Consider the following 18968-nt stretch of genomic DNA (forward strand, 5'->3'; position numbering starts at 1 on the left):
GTATTGGGGCCGGTTCCGTTTAATATCTTTACCAACGATTTGGATGAGGGGATGGCGTGCTCCCTCAGCAAGTTTGGCGACGACGCCAAGTTGGGAGGGAGGGTTGATCTGCTCAAACATAGGAAGGGTCTACAGGGGGATCTGGAGAGGCTGGATCGATGGGACGAGGCCAATCGTATGAGGTTCAACAAGTGCCGGGTCCTGCGCTTGGGTCACAACAAATCCATGGAACGCTACAGGTTTGGGGAAGAGCGGCTGGAAAACTGCCCGGCAGAGAAAGACCTGGGGGTGTTGGTCGACAGCCGGCTGAAGGTGAGCCAGCAGTGTGCCCAGGTGGCCAAGAAGGCCAACGGCATCCTGGCCTCTATCAGAAATGGTGTGGCCAGCGGGAGCAGGGGGGTGGTTGTCCCCCTGTACTGGGCACCGGTGAGGTGACACCTCGAGTCCTGGGTTCTGTTTTGGGCCCCTCGCTACGGGAAAGACGTTGAGGTGCTGGAGCGTGTCCAGAGAAGGGCAACCAAGGTGGTGAGGGGCCTGGAGAACGAGGAGAAGGGTCTGGAGAACTTACGAGGAGCCGCTGAGGGAACCGGGGCTGTTCAGTCTGGAGAAGAGGAGGGTGAGGGGAGACCTGATCGCTCTCTACAACTACCTGAAAGGAGGGTGTAGTGAGGTGGGTGCTGGTCTCTACTATCAAGTAACTAGGGGTAAGAGGAGAGAAAATGGCCTCAAGTTGCGCCAGGGGAGGTTTAGTTTGGATATTAGAAAAAAATCCTTTACTGGAAGGGTTCTAGGGCGTTGGAACAGGCTGCCCAGGGAAGCGGTGGGGTCACCATCCCTGGAGGGGTTCCAAAAGCGCGTAGACGAGGCACTTTGAGACGTGGTTTAGTGGCCATGGTTGCCGGTTGGACTCAATGACCTTGAAGGTCTTTTCCAACCTAAATGATTCTGATTCTACGAACTGCGAAGGTGCTAAAAAGCCACGTACAAACGTTTTTTTGGAGCTCGAGGGTGAGAGAGAGCAGCTGGGTGGGGGCCTGGCAGCCAACCAAGGTCAACCCAGCGCAGGCGTTGAAGACGTTTCTTTGGCAGCGCCCGTTCAGAGTCGGCCTGTGGCCGACCGTCCTTAGAACTTCAAAATCCCCACTAGGCTTCCCATCGCTATCTCGAGGGGCAGATTAAAAATCCATTGGAAATAAACCCGCGAGAGACCACGCGCTTCGCTACGCGAACCTCTTCGGACGCAATCCTGGACCTGGGAAGAGCGGAAAAGAAATCCAAGGTCAACTTGGGTGTGAAGACGCATCGTTACGGCCCTGGGCAGCTTTTTATTCATCTGGTTGGTGCCGCTCGGGGAAGACGTGGGAGCTCTGTTCAAGGGATGAACAGCAGTATGTGGGGAAGCCCAGTGGCTCCCAGTTGCTGGCTACCGGAGGTGCCGGGGCCGTGGCCGCAGCCCCCGTGTCACAAAGGGGCAGCGATGCGACGCCCGCCCGGCGTTTGTGACCTCACCTCGCCACGGCTTTGGCATCCCAAAAAGCGAGCCAGGGGCAGCCAGTTGGGCTGAGCTGGCCTTCGGGAGAGCTCGGCTCCTTCCTCTGCTCCTTGAGTACCTGCTGGTTTGGGTTTTTTTTTTTCCCAACCATTTATCGTTTACTGTTCGCTTCTTCTCAACCGCCATCCTCGCACAAAGGTAATTACGGTTTGACTTTCAGGATAGATTATAGAGTGGGTAAATACGGGATAAAAGTATAGGCTGGTCTGTACCGTCGGAGCTGTAGGCTGAGCTGTTGCACCTTGACGGGCTGGCCAGAGGTGGGCGACGGGCAGAGCTCCCGTTTGCTAATTATTATTTCTTTATCATAGGTAAGTAGAGGGGGTGGTAGCGTAGTCCGAGGCGTTGGGCTCAGCCTAGAACGGCAAGAAGCCCACCGCGATGGATGCGGTCGGAAAAGAGGCAGAAAAGGAGCACGGCAAAGGCAGACGTTAAAGTAGCGGCCGAAAGGTTTTTAATCATTTTGTTGAGTTACGATTATTTCTTTGCCATCAGGTGACGGGATTTGCGCCGGTCTTGTCTTTCCGGAGCGTGTCCTGAGATCCTTTGTCATCCCGAGCTTTGCCCTCTGTTCCGGCGAGGAGCGATGGCCGTGACGGGGAACGAGTCCTGTGAGTAACACCTTCGGCAGCAGGCTTGGGTTTTGGGAATTCCCAAAAGCAACGGAGGTGGCTGGTGCTCCGTCCCTAAATGTTGAGGTCCTGACAACCGAGAGGGAATTCTGGGGCGTTTCCTGACGGCACCCAGACTTACCCAGTGTTTTCAAACAGGGAGACACGGTTTTTGTCACTGCTCTGCCACTGTGTACAGTCTTCGAAAGAAGACATTGCTCGTAGAAAGATCTGACATTAGTAGGGTTACCTCCCGGGGTTGTTTTCCTGAAATTACAGTCAGGAAAAGGGAAGGCTTGATACTGCAGTTCAAGACTCTAGAGGGAAAGGAAGGTAGAAGTCCGAGTGTGGGTTTGTTGGACTTTAGGGAAAGCAAGCAGGGCAACACGTTGTTTCCCAAAACTCTTTCTTGACCAGAAAAATTTCGATGGCAGCGTTAGGCTTCCCCTGATGCTTCCAGGTTGGATGTTTAAGCTGGTTGTCCTCCTGTCGAGAACTCAACTTTTTTCCCATGTGCTTCCGTGCAACAATATTGTCTCATCCCTTTTCAAATGTCGTTTCCCTGCAGTCGTCACTGAGGGGATGGCTCCGCCGCAAAGGATCCTTTTTCCACCGGAGAGGATTTACATGGACTGGCAGCAGCGATGGAGAGCTGGAGCCGGACTCCACAACCCGGGCAATCTGTGTTTCCTCAACTCCATCCTGCAGTGCCTGACCTACACCCCCCCTCTGGCCAACTACCTGCTGTCTCGTGAGCACAGCCAGTCGTGTGAGTACTTTGAGGAATGTCTCCTTGTCAACCTGCCAGGCACTTCCCCAGGATTCCAAGAATCTGGAATTTAAGAGAAAAAAAGCGGCCCTTCTTTCCCAATTCCCCCCCCCCGAGTTGGTCGTCTTTGAACGCTCAAGCCTAGAAGGCACTTGTCGTATCGAGCCGTGTTCATCTTCAGAAGGGCACCCCTTTCTAGCCCCAGGTCTTGGTCCCTATTCCTGCAGGTTAAACCCTCTTTGGGTATTGAAATATTCTGTCAGCTTAATATCCCTCTGAAGAAAGTTTTCCCTGCACTAAAACGGCCTGGGCTTGTTGGGATGGGGAGACTTAGAACTTCAAAATCCCCACTAGGTTTCCCATCGCTGTGGATGTTTCGCTCACCCAAGGCTCTTGCGTCCCTCCTTTCCTCTTCAGGTCGCCAGCGAGGCTTCTGCGTGATGTGTAGAATGGAAAGCCACGTTAACAGAGTCCTGCGCTCCTCGGGCAGTGCCATCTACCCTTCAGCTGTCATCAGCGTTCTCTCACGTGAGTCATCTCAGGGGCTTGGACGAGTTTTCTTCTGTTCTTGTAGGACAAAGCTACTAACTTCTTCTTTTTTAGTAATAGGAGAACATTTCCAGCTTGGCATGCAGGAGGATGCCCACGAGTTCTTACGTTACACTGTTGACGCCATGCAGAGAGCTTGTCTGAATGGAATCGGCAAGTAAGCACCAGCAAATTAATTTTGCGATGTTCCCAAGCCCTTCGGACTCCTCGGTGTAGTGCCATCAAGGAAAAACTACGCCCAGGGCTTTCACACCTGGAGGAGATGATAATAACTCTCTGCCTTACCATTTATTTCCAGCTTGGACATCTCTTCTGAATCGACTACCATCGTCCACCAAATATTTGGGGGCTTTCTGCGATCCAGAGGTACTTTTCCACAAGCGTTGCTCTCCTTGGAATTGTCCGTGTCCTTCTGTCTGCCTGTGATGAGCAGCCGATGGTGTGACTGCCGTAGTAGGTGTGAAGGACGCAGAGCGGCACAGCCGGTTGACTTCCCCCATCCCTGAGCATTTTGAATTTCCTTCCAGTCACCTGCTCCAGCTGCAAAGCGGTTTCCGATTCCTACGAGGCCTTTCTGGATATTCCTTTGGATATCAAAGTAAGGGAGTTTGTAATCGTGCTTCGAGATGTCGCCAAGGCCCCCGTAGATTTCCAGAATCAACACGGTTGCTTTAAAAAAACGCGTACTGCGAACACAAGAGAGCGTGGCGGCGGAACGGAAGGATCCCTCTGCATCCTTCTTCTTTTTGCCCTCCCTCGACACCTGTCGCACCCCTAGGCTGACAGGTTGTATTATTTTCGTTATCGATGACCTTGCACACCATCGGTAGCTGAACCGAGCAGTGGCACAGAGACGTAACTCTTGATAGCCGAGGGAATTGAGGGAAATATTCGGCATCGTACCCTCTTTCTGCCTCCTCGCGGGTCCACAGCGTCTCTCCTCAGCGTCAGCTCCCTGGGTCGTCTTGTCAACTCCTGATAAAGTGTTTGGGCGAGGACTTTTCCCGGAGATCAGTATTTCCCGGAGATCAGCTCTCTCCTTTCTCACTCCTCCAGGCAGCCTCATCTGTCACCGCAGCGCTGGCGGACTTTGTGACACCCGAGCAGCTGGATGGCGAAAACTGCTTTAAATGCAGCCAGTAAGACGATTATGAACAATATTAGATCCCGCGTGAAGGTGCTGCGCATACTCTAGCATAAGCCATCTTTTCGCGTAGGTTAGATGCGCAAGAATGAGGCGCAGATATTTTAATATGGCTTTATGCATCTGAGCAGCCTTAAAACAGCGTAGGGGTGTGGGAGACGTGAAAGGGCGTCTGGCCTTTTGGGGGCAAGATAGGGTGTATACGAAGGCTCTGTGCTCGGTTTCAAGGTGTAACAAGATGGTCGCCGCCTCCAAGAGGTTTACAGTCCATCGCGTGCCCAGGGTCCTCACGGTGTGCCTGAAAAGGTTCGAAGATTTCACCGGCAGGAAGATCAACAAGGTGAGTATGCAACCGGAGGGCGACGTTTTTTTCTTCCCGGAGCGGGATATTTCCCACAGCGGTCCGCTCTTTCACAAGCTGTTGAATTTTATCGTGTTCCCTTCTGGAAAGAGAAGAGTTGCCGCGGGAAGACAAGGACGTACTCTGCTCTGCTTTGGCCGAGAATAGTTTCCTGCCACCCAAACCATTACCTTTAGGTTGCTTTAGGGAAAAACCAAGTGTTCGTGAGCCCCAGAGATGTATTTATACACCTCTGGCCCCTCGTCTCGGAGGGATATTTCGTGTAGTATTTCAGGATCATTTCTGAGCACTCCTGGTCTCTCCGTAGGTCGTGAAGTATTCCAGCTGCTTGGATCTTCGCCCGTACATGTCTCAGCCAGACGGAGAGTCGCTCTCCTACTCTTTATACGCTGTCCTGGTGCACAGCGGTAACGGGTGTCATTCGGGACACTATTTCTGCTACATAAAGGTAAAGAGAAACTTCCTTCCACGCCAAGAGAAAAAGGAAGACAAACTTTCACGGCAGTGGTACCGGCAGCCAAGGATTTGGGGGAGAACGTCTCCACAGAGGCTGGGTTGGGTTTGTTTTGGCGGTTCTGGAGTTTTTCTGCCTGTGTTTTTGTGGAGAAACCGTGCAGTTCGTCTCCTGATGAACCGTTGCCTTTTTTTTCTTCCAGGCCAGCAATGGATTGTGGTACGAGATGAACGATTCATCTGTGGATCTTTGCGACATCAGCACGGTCCTCCAGCAGCAAGCCTATTTGCTGTTTTACGTCAGGTAATAACAGGAGAGTAAGGGAAAGACGGGAAGGGACTTTTTACGAGGGGTTGTAGTGATAGGACTAGGGGGGAACGGTTTTAAACTGAAAGAGGGTAGGTTTAGGTTAGCTGTTAGGAAGAAATTCTTCACGGTGAGGGTGGTGAGACACTGGAAGAGGTTGCCCAGAGCAGTTGTGGATGCCCCTTCCCTGGAATTGTCCAAGGCCAGGTTGGACGGGGCTTTGAACGACCTGCCCATGGCAGGGGAGATGGAACGAGATGATCTTTAAGGTCCCTTCCAACCCAAACCATTCTAGGATTCTAGGATTCTCTGAAACGGAGGCCGTAGGGAATAGAAAGATGAGTTCTTGCTCCGACAAGGGCAGACCTGGTGGGAAGACCCCAACCAAATTTCAAATTTGTAGGTTTGGAGACGTCTTCTCTCTCTCCTAGAAACCGCTCCGAGAAAATGGCTGGACCCCAGGGAAAGCTGCAAGAACAGCCCTAAATAGAAATCACTCTTTTTTTTTTATCTCCAGGAGCTCTGATTTAAGGGGAGGAAGGCCTTCTTCCCCACAGATCCCGTCACATGCCTGTGCCTTCCTCAGTCAGTGGGCGGCCGGCAGCGAGCAGGTAGGTCCTGTGGGACCACGGGCTCTTCTTCCTAGGACTGAGGTAACTCTGGGGAGATGGATCAGCGGATTTCTTTCCGGGATCTCGGCATCGTTCTCTTTTCCCTCCCACGCTGCAGCTTTCTTCAACGCTTCTCCCTCTCAGAGCATCCCACCTCCACCCACCCCATTTGTCCACCTTTGCTTCTTCTGCCTTTGCAGCCCTCCGGGAGAAGCTCGTCCGGAACCCAACCTGGCTTCCCGATCTGCTCTCAACCGTTGGACCTCAGGCTGCACGCCGTGCGACGAGACGAGGAGGAGGAGGACGGATTCAGCTCCTCTTCCTGCTGCCAGAGGAACGGGGTGAGGGAGAGGGCCTGGAGCAGCTTGCCGCAACGGGACGAGGGTTTCTGCAGCTGCTTCGCGGTCGCCGAGGACAACTACTCAGCAAGGAGGCCTGGTCCGAGTCGTGAACAAGCCTTCTGGGATGATTCACGTCCGTGGACCTCCGACGCCAGCTCCTGGTGGGCTCCCGCATCCTGGGCTGCTGCGGAGCACACAATACTGCGAGAGAGAGAGCGGAGCCGATCCCCGCGGTGTGGCTATAATCTCCGCAGCCGGTTCGTGGAGTTCACGGACGACCGTGGCTCAGCGAAGAGGAGGAGAACTAGTCCTCCGAGGCACAAACGAACCCCCAGGGATGACTTGCCTCCATGGATCTCCAGCTCCATGTGGGATCCCGCATCCCGGGCTGCTTGGGAGCAAACTCAGCTGCGGGAGAGAGAGCGGAGCCGATCCCCGCAGCGGGATTATAATCTCTGGAGCCGGTTCATGGACTACAGGGATGACCGTGGCTCAGCGAAGAGGAGGAGAATTAGTCCTCCGAGGCACAAACGAACCCCCAGGGATGACTTGCCTCCATGGATCTCCAGCTCCATGTGGGATCCCGCATCCCGGGCTGCTTGGGAGCAAAGTCAGCTGCGGGAAAGAGAGCGGAGCCGATCCCTGCAGCAGGATTATGATCTCTGGAGCCGGTTCACGGAATACAGGGACAACCACGGCTCAGCGAGGAGGAGAACTAGTCCTCCGAGTCAAGAACAAGCCCCCAGGGATGACTTGACTCCGTGGACCTCCAGCTCCAAGTGGGATCCCGCATCCCGGGCTGCTTCGGAGCAAACTCAGCTGCGGGAAAGAGAGCGGAGCCGATCCCCACCGCGGGGTTATAATCTCCGCAGCCGGTTCGTGGAGTACACGGACCACCATCGCTCCGCGAGAGGAGGAGGAGGTGCGAGAAGAAGGCCTCCACGTCGTAAGCGAGTCGCAAGGGACGATGCAGCTCCAGGATCCTCCAGCGCCCGCTCCAAGCGGGCTCCGGCACCCAGGGCCGCTCAGGACCGAATCCTGCCGAGGCGGAGAGAGTGAAGCAGATCCCGGCGGCAGGGTTACGATCTCCGCAGCCGGTTTGTGGACACCGCAAACTACGACGCCTCATCAGGGAGGAGGAGGAGGGCTTCCCGGATGAGGGAGAAGCACAACAAATAACTTCTGCGATGCTGGAGAGGAGGAAGAGGAGGAAGAAGAATCCATGAAGAACCAAAGCAAGGACCAAGCCGCACAAAGGACACCAGCAGCCCACCCTCTCCCTCCTCCCAGTGCTGCCTCTGGCCAGGAAAATCTCAGAATTTCCAGAGATTCGGACAACTCTGCCAGCTGGTCCGCGCTGCCCACAGGTCCCTCGAGGAAGAGCTTCCATTTGTTTTCTGGCTTTGGGATCACCCTGCAAAAACAACACTCGGTTAGAGCCAAGAGGCAGAAAAGCCAAAGACAGAAATAAAAACATTTGTTGGCCTTGCATGTGTAATTTATGGGGCGTTTCCTTCTCTGTAGGTTTTGGGGCAATTGGTGGAAATACCCGAGAATATATACCTTCATATATAATTCTAAAAGGCTTCCTGTAATATATTAGATACGGGGGTTTATTTTTAAATACTTTTATATATATAAATGAATATTATTTTTCAATGTATATGAAAATGAGAGATTTTTCCTTAATTTCAACACCTCACACCCATATTTAGTGTTTTAGTATTTTCTTAACACCCCCCTCCATCAATGTTCAGGCATTTTGGGGCTGTGATCCCCCTTTTTGGGGTGAACCCCCCTCCATCCCCCATTCCCCTCCTCTCCTCCGCCACATCCCAGCCCCCCTCCAGTGACACTGGGGTGCCCCAAGTGATGTCTTCACCCCCCCAAAAAAAGCACAAACCAAGGAAAAGGACCCCAACCAGCAGCTTGCGACTTTAATAATGCGTTTGACGTATAGGTATGTGCCTGCTCCCTAAAAGCGGTGGCTCCACCAGAAAAATAAAGGGAGGGCCAGAGGATGGTCACCATCCCTGGAGATATTCCAAAAGCGAGTGGACGGGGTACTCCAGGACATGGTTAACGGTTGGACTCGATGATCTTGAAGGTCTTTTCCAACCCAATTGATTCCGTGATGGTGCCGCATCTCGTGCTCTGCTCCGCACTGGGACGGGCTCCCCGGGGCACAAACGTCCCTGGTCCCTCTCGGCCCCGCGCTCTGCCGAGATCCTTATGACAGAACATCTGAAAAACAAACAAAAAAAATCCGAAATTGTATTTCAGCTGTATACGGAGGGGTTAAGAGATGGGGTTTTTGGGGATGAACAGTGGGGGAGAAGTAGGTAGCCGAGGAAAACGCAGTCAGCACTTGTCCGTTGCTTGGACACAACCCCCCTGTGCATCCACCGCCGCGATACAGAACGCATGCTGCCTAAAACTCCAAAATCGAGCCCAAGAGAGGTTTTTCGACCGGCTTTTCGGCATTGATAGTCACGACAGGCACGACGGGCACAACAGGCATGACCCCCCCCGTGCCCCCACTGCCACAATACAGAATGCTGGCTGCCTAAAACTCCAAAATCGAGCCCAAGAGAGTTTCTTCGACTGGCTTTTTGGCATCGATAGTCACGACAGGCACAACCCCCCGTGCCTCCAGTGCCGCGATACAGAACACCTGCTGCCTAAAACTCCAAAATCGAGCCCGAGGGAGTTTCTTCGACTGGCTTTTCAGCATCAATAGTCACGACAGTCACCACAGGCATGACCCCCCATGCCTCCACTGCCGCGATACAGAACGCCTCCTGCCTAAAACTCCAAAATCGAGCCCGAGAGAGTTTCTTCGACTGGCTTTTCAGTACCATATTGATAGGCACAATTGACAGGCACGACTGACAGGCACGACAGGCACGACGGGCACGACCCCCCGTGCCCCCACCGCCGCGATACAGAAACGCCTGCTGCCTAAAACTCCAAAATCGAGCCCGAGAGAGTTTCTTCGACCGGCTTTTCATCATTGATAGTCACGACAGGCACGACGGGCACGACCCCCCCCGTGCCCCCACCGCCGCGATACAGAACGCCTCCTGCCTAAAACTCCAAAATCGAGTTTCTAAAGCGCCGACGTACGACCACAACGCCCGACACATCCCAGGGCCCCGCCGCCATTAAAATAAACCCCCCCCCCCGCCCCAGGCCCTTTCCCCGAGGGGCTGCTCCATCCCCACAGACCAACATGGCCGACGGGCCCCCCCCCCCCTCACGGCTCGGAACTACAACTCCCGTCACGCCCCGCGCCACCACGTGATCCCGGCGCGCGGAGAACTCCATTTCCCGGCATGCCCCGCGGCGCAGCCCCCCCCCCCCCCCCCCCCCCCCCCCCACACACACACGCACAGGCCGCTGCCGGGCGGGAGACAAAATGGCGGCCCCCGGGCGGAAACCGCGCTGCCTCCTTCCGCCTCGGTAGGGTTTCGTACTGCGTTGCGATTGGCTGCTCGGCGTGGGCGGGGCTTCCGGTTGGGGGGGGGGTCAAGCTCTGCTTCCGGTAGTGGCGGAGGGGGAAGGAGAAGGAGCCTGAGGGGAGGCCGGGGGGTCCCGTCCGCCCTCCCTCCGCCATGAGCCTGCAGTGGACGGCGGTCGCCACCTTCCTCTACGCCGAGGTCTTCCTCGTCCTCCTGCTCTGCGTCCCCTTCGTCTCCGCCGCCAGGTGAGGCGGGAGGGAGACCCCCTCCGTGATGCCGTTTTTGGGGCTGTCCCCCCAAATTCCCACCCCCCACCCTCTGCGTTTCTCTCTTTTTTTTTTTTTTTCCCGCCCCAAGATGGCAGAAGATCTTCAAGTCGCGCCTGGTGGGCCTGGCGGTGGCCTACGGCAACACTGTCTTCGTCGTCCTCATCGTCATCCTCGTCCTCCTGCTTTTCGGTGGGTGCTGGTACCGTAAGGGGGTGCTGGGCCCCGCCCCGACGTGCAAACAGACTCCACAATTAGTGAGATTGTAAATTAGGGGGGTTCATTCAGCACTAGGCAGCGGGGCGGGGTAGTCCCACCGAAGTCGCGCGCGCCCGACTCGCCATTTCGCTTCAAATTTATAGCCGAGTGTTGCCTACACGGAGAGTTTCGCGATACGCCCATGCGTAGGCGCGATCGAGCCCCGCTTTATATTAAAATTAGTTCCAAAAAGCCGCAAGGCTGGTTGTTTTGGGGGTCAACCGCTGCTTTTTTTCAGGGACTCTCCCCTGCCCCAGCCCGCCTCGACAACACAAACGTTAAACTTTTCATCCTCTCCGGGCACGTCCAGCTCTCTTGAAATTTCTTTAATTTCACTATAAGCTAGATAATTATCAAACAGTTCCTATCTACATCCATATATCTACTATAAAGGTTTTTTTGGCTCCTCGTTTCACCCCTCCCCAAACTGATTCTCCCCGCAATTCCCGCAGACGCGCTGCGGGAGACCCGTAAATACGACGTGACGGAGCGGGTGGCCCTGCAGAGCAGCCCCGGCGCCCTCGAGCATTTCCACATGAAGCTTTTCCGAGCCCAGCGCAACCTCTACCTGGCCGGTTTCGCTCTCCTGCTCTCTTTGTGAGTCGTCGGGATAAATTTTTTTTGGGGGGGGGGGGCGGGTCTGGGGGTGCCGAGGAACCCGCCTTACCCTCCCTCCCGCAGCCTCCTGCGCCGCCTGGTCACCCTCATCTCGCAGCAGGCCGTGCTCGGCGCTTCCAGCGAAGCTTTTCGGAAACAAGCGGAAGGCGCCAGCCAAGCCGCTCGCCGGTACATGGAAGATAACGACGCCTTGCGGAAGGTACGGCGGCGATTCGGGCGGGGGGGGGAAACGGAGGCGTCCGGGCGCTTCGGGCCCTGATACGCCCCCCCATTTTGGTGTGTTTCCCCCCCCCCCCGCCAGCAGCTGCAGGAGGCAGGGGGTGACGGGGGCGGCGCGTCCCCCTCCCACGACGAGAACGAGACGCTCAAGGCCAAGGTGGAGAAGCTGAAGGAGGAGCTGGCGGCCAGCAAGCGCAGTACGGGCAGGGTTTTGGGGGGGGGGGGCTGCTGGTTTTTTTGGGGGGTGACCCTGACACACACACACCCCCCCCACACAGCTTTGGAGAAGGCGGAAAACGAGGTGCAGGCCATGCGGCGCCAGGCGGAGGGATTGACGCGGGAATACGACCGGCTCCTGGACCAACACGCTCGCCTGCAGGTATGGGGGGGGGGACAGGGACGCTCCAAACCCCCTTACGACCCCCACCCAAACCCCCTTTTCGGACCCCCCCTAACACCCCCTTACTGCAGGCAGCCCACGATGGTCCCCGGGACAAGAAGGAGGAGTGATGAGCAGACCACGCCCTGGCCACACCCGCCGGGCCACGCCCTTGCCCCCCCCCCCTCATTTTCCTCCCAGTTCAGGGAGTGGGGGCAAAACCGGGACAAGGCATTTCCAGCCCCCCCCCCCCCCCCCCCCGTATTTGGGGACCCCCTGCGCCGTGGCAGCACTCCAGGGGGGGTGGGGGGGGCGCGGGGGGGCTCCGAACCCCATTTCACGGGGTCCAAGCCCCCCCTTTTTGCTCTTTCCGGGGGGGTCCCCAAATTTGGGCAGCGGGGGAACTCGCCCCCCCCCTCAACCACACACCAGCTTCTGCTTCAATAAACGTGGGATCAGGCCACGCTTGTCTCCATCTCCCACCCTTTTGGGGACCCCCCCAGGTCCCCTTTTACCCCCCCGGTCCCTTTTTACCGCCCCAAGTCCCCAGCTTCCCCCCCCCCAGGTCCCCAATTTCCCCCCCGGGTCCCCCTTTAACCCCCCCCGGTCCCCAATTTCCCCCCCCAGTCCCTTTTAACCTCCGCGGTCCCTTTTTACCTTCCCAAGTCCCCAGTTTCCCCCCCCGCCCCGCATCCCCTTTTACCCCCCCAGGTCCCCACTTTCCCCCCCCCAGGTCCCTTTTACCCCCCCAGGTCCCCACTTTCCCCCCCCCAGGTCCCTTTTACCCCCCCAGGTCCCCAATTCCCCCCCCCAGGTCCCCTTTTAACCCCCCCCAGGTCCCCAATTTCCCCCGCCATCGTCACCCAGGCGCGGAGATCGCCGGGGCTCGGCCATTTTTATTGGCACCGCGCACAGGAACGGGGAGCTGGGGGGGGGGGGGGGAGGCGCTATGGGGCAGCTCGTTTGTCCGTCTGTCCGCCCGCCCGCCGGGGGGGGTTATAGTCTGTCCCGTCCGTGGGTCCCGTAAGGCTGCAGGGACGGCCGTGGGGCTGGCTCGCCGTGGGGCTGGCCATCCCGCTGTGGGGGCTGTCTCGCCGTGGGGTTGGCCGGCTCGCCGTGGGGCCAGCTGTTGCACCGTGGGGCTGGCCGGCTTGCTGTGGGGCTGGCTCGCTCGCTGTAGGGCTGGTTGTCTCACCGTGGGGCCGGCTTGCTGTGGGGCCGGCCGTCTCACCGTGGGGCCGGCCGTCTCACCGTGGGGCCGGCCGTCTCACCGTGGGGCCGGCTCGCTGTGGGGCTAGCCGTCCTGCCATGGGGGCTGTCTTGCCGTGGGGCCGGCCGGCTCGCTGTAGGGCTGGCTCACCATGGGGCCGGCTCGCCGTGGGGCCGGCCATCCCACTGTGGGGCTGGTTGTCTCACCGGGGGGCCGGCTTGCCGTGGGGCTGGCCAGCTCGCCGTGGGGCTGGCCAGCTCGCCGTGGGGCCAGTTGTCTCGCCATGGGGCCAGTTTTCTCACTGTGGGACCAGTTGTCTCGCCGTGGGGCTGGTCCCGTGGCCGTGGGTCACCCCCCCCCCGCTACAAGGCGGCGTGCAGAGCCCGGGCCTGCGCCCGCAGCGCTTCAAACTCCCTCTGCACGAAATCCGTCAGAGCTTTCCGCATTTCCACCTGGGGAGGGGGGGGGACAAGGAGCCGTGGGGCTGGACCCACGGAGCCGTGGGGCAGAACGGAGTTGTCCCGTGTGTGTCCCCCCGCCGCCGTGGGGCAGCCCCCCAGCACTCACCGTTGACGTCCCCTCGGCCCGGAGTCGCTCCAGGAGGGGTCGGACGCTGAACGGTCGCCCCACGACCACCGTGATTCGCTACGGGACAGCGGCAGTAAAAACCCCCCCCGCACCCCAAAAAGCCCCCCACAACCCCCCCACCCCAAAGCCCCCCCCCTCTGCCCCACAGCGCCCCCCAACCCCCCAAAATCCACCCTGCCCCACTCATCTCCCTGTAATCCCCCCCCACGGCGCACCCCGAGCCCCAAAACCGACCCCCCCCCCCAAGCGCCGGCTCACCTGCCCCACGCGGGGGACGTAGGGGGGGGCGTTGGGCAGGACGTCGTTCATGCCTGGCACGGGGCGGGGGGGGGGGCAGCTTGGCATCGGTGTGGCCTAGCGGCGAGAGACCCCCCCCACGGCACGACAACCCCCCTACGGCACGATAAACCCCCCCCCTGGCACGATAACCCTCCCCCTGGCACGATAAACCCCCTCCACACCGCAATAAACACCCCCCCCAGCACGATAAACCCCCCCATGGCACCATAAACACATACCCCCCCCCCCCCCGATAGCCCCCCCCGGCATGATAATGCCCCCCACGGCACGATAAACCACCCCCAGCCACGATAAACCACCCCCGATAACCCCCCCCCAAGTCGTATTCTGCCCCCCCCCAGCCCCACCTGCCTGCATCCCCCATCCCACTCCCCCCCCCCCAAATTCTTCCTGCCCCCCCCCACAACCTCCCAGACCCCCTTCGGTTTTTTTGGGGTCCCCCCCCCCCGGTTTTTTGGGTGTGTGTCCCCCCCCCCGGCCCCACTCACCCCCGTGCCACAGGGGCAGGACGACGGGGTCGAGGCGACACTCGGCCAAAAGGCGCCCGATGCCTGCGGGAGGGGGAAGGGGGGCAGGTTTTTTTTTTGGGGGGGCAGGTATTTTTGGGGGAGGGGGCAGAGGAGGCGGGGGGGGTCACGAAGCGGTTTGGGGGTCGGGGGGGGGGTCTCACCCCACTTGAAGCGCACAAATTCCTGCCCCATGTTCACTTTGCCTGTGGGGAGAGGGGGACGTGGGGGGGGGCAGCACAAGAGAGCCCCCCCGCAAAAAAAGTCCCCCCACCCCCCCAGCCCCTTTATTTGTCCCCTCCAGCCCTTTATTTGCCCCTCCCAGCCCTTTATTTGCCCCCCCAGCCCCTTTATTCCCCCCCAGCCCCTTTATTTCCCCCCCAGCCCCTTTATTTGCCCCCCCCAGCCCCTTTATTTGCCCCCCCAGCCCCTTTATTTGCCCCCCCCAGCCCCTTTATTTGCCCCCCCCCGCCTCCACCCAGGTCTGGAGCAGAGAGCCCCATCCCCAAAGCTCCCAGTCTCTCCTACTGGTCCCAGTTCCCCCCCCCACCCCCCCACTGGGGGGCCCAGTGACAGTACGAACACCTCCCCCAATCCCAGTGCTCCCAGTCCCTCCAGACCAAACCAGTTTCCTTTTCCCCAGTTTCCCAGTGCTCCCAGTCCCTCTGGAGCAAACCAGTTTCCCGTTTCCCAGTGCTCCCAGTCCCTCTAAACCAGACCACCCTCCCGTTCCCCAATTTCCCAGTTCCCCCCAGTCCCTCTAGACCAAACCACCCTCCCATTCCCCAGTTTCCCAGTGCTCCCAGTCCCTCTGGAGCAAACCAGTTTCCTTTTCCCCAGTTTCCCAGTTCCCCCCAGTCCCTCTAGACCAAACCACCTTCCCGTTCCCCAGTTTCCCAGTGCTCCCAGTCCCTCTAAACCAAACCAGTTTCTTTTTCCCCAGTTTCCCAGTGCTCCCAGTCCCTCTGGAGCAAACCAGTTTCCCGTTTCCCAGTTCCCCCCAGTCCCTCTAAACCAAACCACCCTCCCCTTCCCCAGTTTTCCAGTTCCCCCCAGTCCCTCTAGAACAAACCACCCTCCCATTCCCCAGTTTCCCAGTGCTCCCAATCCCTCTGGAGCAAACCAGTTTCTTTTTCCCCAGTTTCCCAGTGCTCCCAGTCCCTCTAGACCAAACCACCCTCCCGTTCCCCAATTTCCCAGTTCCCCCCAGTCCCTCTAGACCAAACCACCCTCCCATTCCCCAGTTTCCCAGTGCTCCCAGTCCCTCTGGAGCAAACCAGTTTCCTTTTCCCCAGTTTCCCAGTTCCCCCCAGTCCCTCTAGAGCAAACCACCCTCCCGTTCCCCAGTTTCCCAGTGCTCCCAGTCCCTCTGGAGCAAACCAGTTTCTTTTTCCCCAGTTTCCCAGTGCTCCCAGTCCCTCTAAACCAAACCACCCTCCCGTTCCCCAGTTTCCCCAGTGCTCCCAGTCCCTCTGGAGCAAACCAGCCTCCCGCAGTTTCCCCCAGTGCTCCCAGTCCCTCTAGACCAAACCAGTTTCCTTTTCCCCAGTTTCCCAGTTCCCCCCAGTCCCTCTAGACCAAACCAGTTTCCCGTTCCCCAGTGCTCCCAGTCCCTCTAGACCAAACCAGTTTCCTTTTCCCCAGTTTCCCAGTGCTCCCAGTCCCTCTAAACCAAACTACCCTCCCATTCCCCAGTTTCCCAGTTCCCCCCAGTCCCTCTGGACCAAACCACCCTCCCGCTCCCCAGTTTCCCCAGTGCTCCCAGTACCCTCGGGGAAGACGTGCACCCAGTCCCCCTGGTTGAGCTTCTCCAGGATGAAGTCCATCCCTCGCTGGTACACGCCGTCCCCTGGGGACACCAGTTCAGCGCACTGGGAGCCCTCCAGTACGGACTGGGACCAGCCCAGCACCGCCCCCCCCCAACTCCCCTAAAATAAACCGCGATCTCTCCCAGTACACACCACAACCGCACCAGTACGAACTGGAAACCCCCAAAACCGCGCTCAGCGTGGCGCAGCACCCCTTAGCACCCTCCCAGTACAAACTGGGATGCTCCCAGTATAAACAGGGACCCCCTACCTCGCCCCTGCAACCCCCCCCCCCACCTCCCAGTGCCTCCCAGTGCGTCCCAGTCGCCCACCGCGGCAGACGGGGACGCAGCGGCCCAGGCTGAAGAAGCGCGAGTGCAGCTCCCGCGTGAAGCAGATGTCGGCGGCCGTGGGGGTCCTGGGGGGGGGGGGGAGGGGATGGGGTGAGCGGGGAGGGGCTCCCCAGGACCCCCCCCCACCCCAAAAAAACGCCCCCCCCCAAAAAAACCGCCCCGCCCCCCTCACCAGCGCATCTTGTGCAGACTCCAGATGTGGCGCAGCTTTAGGGAACCTGGGGGAGAAAAGAAATGGGGGGGGGTGTCACGGGGGCACCCCCAGACCAGGCACAGGCACCCACCCCCCCCCCGAAACCCCTGGGACCCCCCCAGCACCCTTGGGACCCCCCCCACTCCCTCAATATCCACTGGGGAACCCCCACCGCTGCCGGCTGACCCCCCGCAGAGCCTCAAAGCACCCCAGAGAACCCCCCCGCCCCACCAGCACCCCGTGGGACCCCCCCACAACCCACCAGCACCCCTGGGGATCCCAACAGCACCCCTGGGGACCCCCCCCCCACTTGCACCCCTTGGGACCCCACCCCCACCCCTTAGGATCCCCTGGGGACACCCCCCCACCAGCACCCCTTGGGACCCCACCAGCACCCTGTGGGATCCCCTTGGGACCCCCCCACCCCACCAGCACCCCTTGAACCCCCCCCCACTGCCCCAGCACCCCTGGGGACCCCCCCCACCCCACCAGCACCCCTTGGCTTCCCTTTGGAACCCCCCCACTCCCCCAGCACCCCTGGGGACCCCCACACACACCCCACCAGCACCCCTGGGGACCCCCTTGGAACCCCCCACCCCACCAGCACCTCATGGGATCCCCTGCGGGCCCCCCCCCACCCCACCAGCACCCCTTCAGGCCCCCTGGGGACCCCTCCTACCCCACCAGCACCCCTTGGCATCCCCTTGGGATCCCCCCCCACCCCACCAGCACCCTTTGGGACCCCCCCCACACCCCACCAGCACCCTTTGGGACCCCCCCCACCCCACCAGCACCCCTTGGCATCCCCTTGGGACCCCACCAGCACCCCATGGGACCCTTTGGGGACCCCCCCACCCCCCCAGCACCCCCTGGGGACCCCCCCCCCACACCCCGGCGTACCCCAGAGGTGGGGGTCATCCATACAGGACTGGTGGTTGGAGAGGGTGAGGAGGGGGGTGAGGGGCCCCCGGCGCTCCACCAGTTCGTGCAGCACCTCCGCGTTGTGCACCCGCAACCGGTTCAGGTAGCCTGGCACCGGGCGGGGAGATAAAATAAAATAAAATAAAATAAAATAAAATAAAAGGGGGGGGGAACACACCCAGCCAAGCCAGCTCCTCGCAACCGGTTCAGGTAGCCTGGCACCGGGCGGGGAGATAAAATAAAATAAAATAAAATAAAATAAAATAAAAGGGGGGGGAACACACCCAGCCAAGCCAGCTCCTCGCAACCGGTTCAGGTAGCCTGGCACCGGGCGGGGAGATAAAATAAAATAAAATAAAATAAAATAAAATAAAATAAAATAAAATAAAATAAAATAAAATAAAAGGGGGGGGAACACACCCAGCCAAGCCAGCTCCCCGCAACCGGTTCAGGTAGCCTGGCACCGGGCGGGGAGATAAAATAAAATAAAATAAAATATAAAATAAAATAAAAGGGGGGGGGGGGGGACAGACACACCCAGCTAAGCCAGCTCCCCGCAACCGGTTCAGGTAGCCTGGCACCGAGCGGGGAGATAAAATAAAATAAAATAAAATAAAGGGGGGACACCCCCAGCCCTCCAGCCGAGCCAGCCCCGTTCCCCGGTGGCCGGCGGGTTACCGGGGGGGGTGTGGGGGTCACTCACGGGTCCAGACGCAGCTGTAGGTGCCCACCAAACCGGTAACGAGCCGGCTGGCCAGGGCCCAGGGCAGGGAGGGCCCGGCGGGGAACGGCCATTTCACCGCCAGCGGCATCCTGCCATCGTGGGGGACTCGGGGACGGAGTAAGAGGGGGGGTGAGACCGGTTAAACGGGGGTCGCGGCCCTCCCCGGGCCGCCGGGGCTCCGTCCCGGTCGCGTCCCGGTCCCGTCCCCTCACACACACACACAGAGCCCGCTGTGCCGTAAACCACCCGCCGTGCCGTAAAGCGCGCCCGGCCGGCCTGTCGTAAAGGCCGTACTCGCTTCCCCTCCGTACAGACACTCACTGTCGTAAATTAGGAAGGGGATGGGGGAGCGCTGCCGTCAAGCGCGGCGCGGAGGTCGTAAAAGCGGCGGGGGGGAAAAAAAGGAGACGGGGCAAGGCGAGAGGCGCTGGGCAGAAGGGCCTGGGAGTGGAGAGGCGAGCTAGGA

The 18968-nt window shown here is 59.2% G+C and overlaps 3 protein-coding genes across 5 annotated transcripts; 2 read left to right on the top strand and 1 right to left on the bottom strand.

The window, feature by feature from the left end:
* Nucleotides 1-2052: 2052 nt before the first annotated feature.
* On the top strand, nt 2053-7757 carry LOC142025885 (uncharacterized). Its single transcript, XM_075018580.1, has 12 exons — nt 2053-2163; nt 2732-2932; nt 3350-3460; nt 3536-3638; nt 3780-3847; nt 4009-4079; nt 4538-4620; nt 4854-4965; nt 5294-5434; nt 5643-5743; nt 6264-6357; nt 6558-7757. The coding sequence occupies exons 1-12, from the start codon at nt 2139-2141 to the stop codon at nt 7755-7757; spliced, it is 2310 nt and encodes a 769-aa protein (XP_074874681.1). The 5' UTR covers nt 2053-2138.
* A 2451-nt stretch (nt 7758-10208) lies between these two features.
* Nucleotides 10209-12362, top strand: BCAP31 (B cell receptor associated protein 31). Of its 2 annotated transcripts, none has more exons than XM_075018637.1 (7): nt 10209-10404; nt 10517-10617; nt 11136-11280; nt 11365-11500; nt 11603-11717; nt 11799-11899; nt 11992-12362. In XM_075018637.1, the coding sequence occupies exons 1-7, from the start codon at nt 10313-10315 to the stop codon at nt 12028-12030; spliced, it is 729 nt and encodes a 242-aa protein (XP_074874738.1). In that variant the 5' UTR covers nt 10209-10312; the 3' UTR covers nt 12031-12362. The 2 variants fall into 2 exon arrangements, with proteins under 2 accessions (XP_074874738.1, XP_074874739.1); XM_075018638.1 differs by having other exon boundaries at nt 11606-11717.
* A 412-nt stretch (nt 12363-12774) lies between these two features.
* On the bottom strand, nt 12775-18768 carry TAFAZZIN (tafazzin, phospholipid-lysophospholipid transacylase). 2 transcript variants are annotated; one of them, XM_075018627.1, is made up of 10 exons: nt 18482-18768; nt 17758-17886; nt 16837-16882; nt 16644-16729; nt 16272-16335; nt 14668-14709; nt 14486-14548; nt 13956-14008; nt 13677-13754; nt 12775-13561 (listed from the first exon to the last, which is right to left on the bottom strand). In XM_075018627.1, exons 1-10 carry the CDS (start codon nt 18588-18590, stop codon nt 13515-13517), a joined length of 717 nt encoding a protein of 238 aa, XP_074874728.1. In that variant the 5' UTR covers nt 18591-18768; the 3' UTR covers nt 12775-13514. The 2 variants fall into 2 exon arrangements, with proteins under 2 accessions (XP_074874728.1, XP_074874727.1); XM_075018626.1 differs by having other exon boundaries at nt 16272-16352; nt 18482-18766.
* Nucleotides 18769-18968: the final 200 nt, after the last annotated feature.

Source organism: Buteo buteo, chromosome 30, assembly GCF_964188355.1.
Source record: "Buteo buteo chromosome 30, bButBut1.hap1.1, whole genome shotgun sequence".
Taxonomy (NCBI): Eukaryota; Metazoa; Chordata; class Aves; order Accipitriformes; family Accipitridae; genus Buteo; species Buteo buteo.

Bases quoted from the DNA above. Each gene is read 5' to 3' on its own strand.
- LOC142025885 (XM_075018580.1), top strand. From the start codon at position 2,139: ATGGCCGTGACGGGGAACGAGTCCT. The intron at 3,461-3,535 runs GTGAGTCATCTC...CTTCTTTTTTAG, and splicing joins TGTCATCAGCGTTCTCTCAC to TAATAGGAGAACATTTCCAG. The intron at 3,848-4,008 runs GTACTTTTCCAC...ATTTCCTTCCAG, and splicing joins GGGCTTTCTGCGATCCAGAG to TCACCTGCTCCAGCTGCAAA.
- TAFAZZIN (XM_075018626.1), bottom strand. From the start codon at position 18,590: ATGCCGCTGGCGGTGAAATGGCCGTTCCCCGCCGGGCCCTCCCTGCCC. The intron at 14,710-16,271 runs GTACTGGGAGCA...CTCTCCCCACAG, and splicing joins GGTGCACGTCTTCCCCGAGG to GCAAAGTGAACATGGGGCAG. The intron at 14,009-14,485 runs GTGAGTGGGGCC...GCCCCGTGCCAG, and splicing joins CCTGCCCCTGTGGCACGGGG to GCATGAACGACGTCCTGCCC.
- BCAP31 (XM_075018637.1), top strand. From the start codon at position 10,313: ATGAGCCTGCAGTGGACGGCGGTCGCCACCTTCCTCTACGCCGAGGTC. The intron at 10,405-10,516 runs GTGAGGCGGGAG...TCCCGCCCCAAG, and splicing joins CCCTTCGTCTCCGCCGCCAG to ATGGCAGAAGATCTTCAAGT. The intron at 10,618-11,135 runs GTGGGTGCTGGT...CAATTCCCGCAG, and splicing joins CCTCGTCCTCCTGCTTTTCG to ACGCGCTGCGGGAGACCCGT.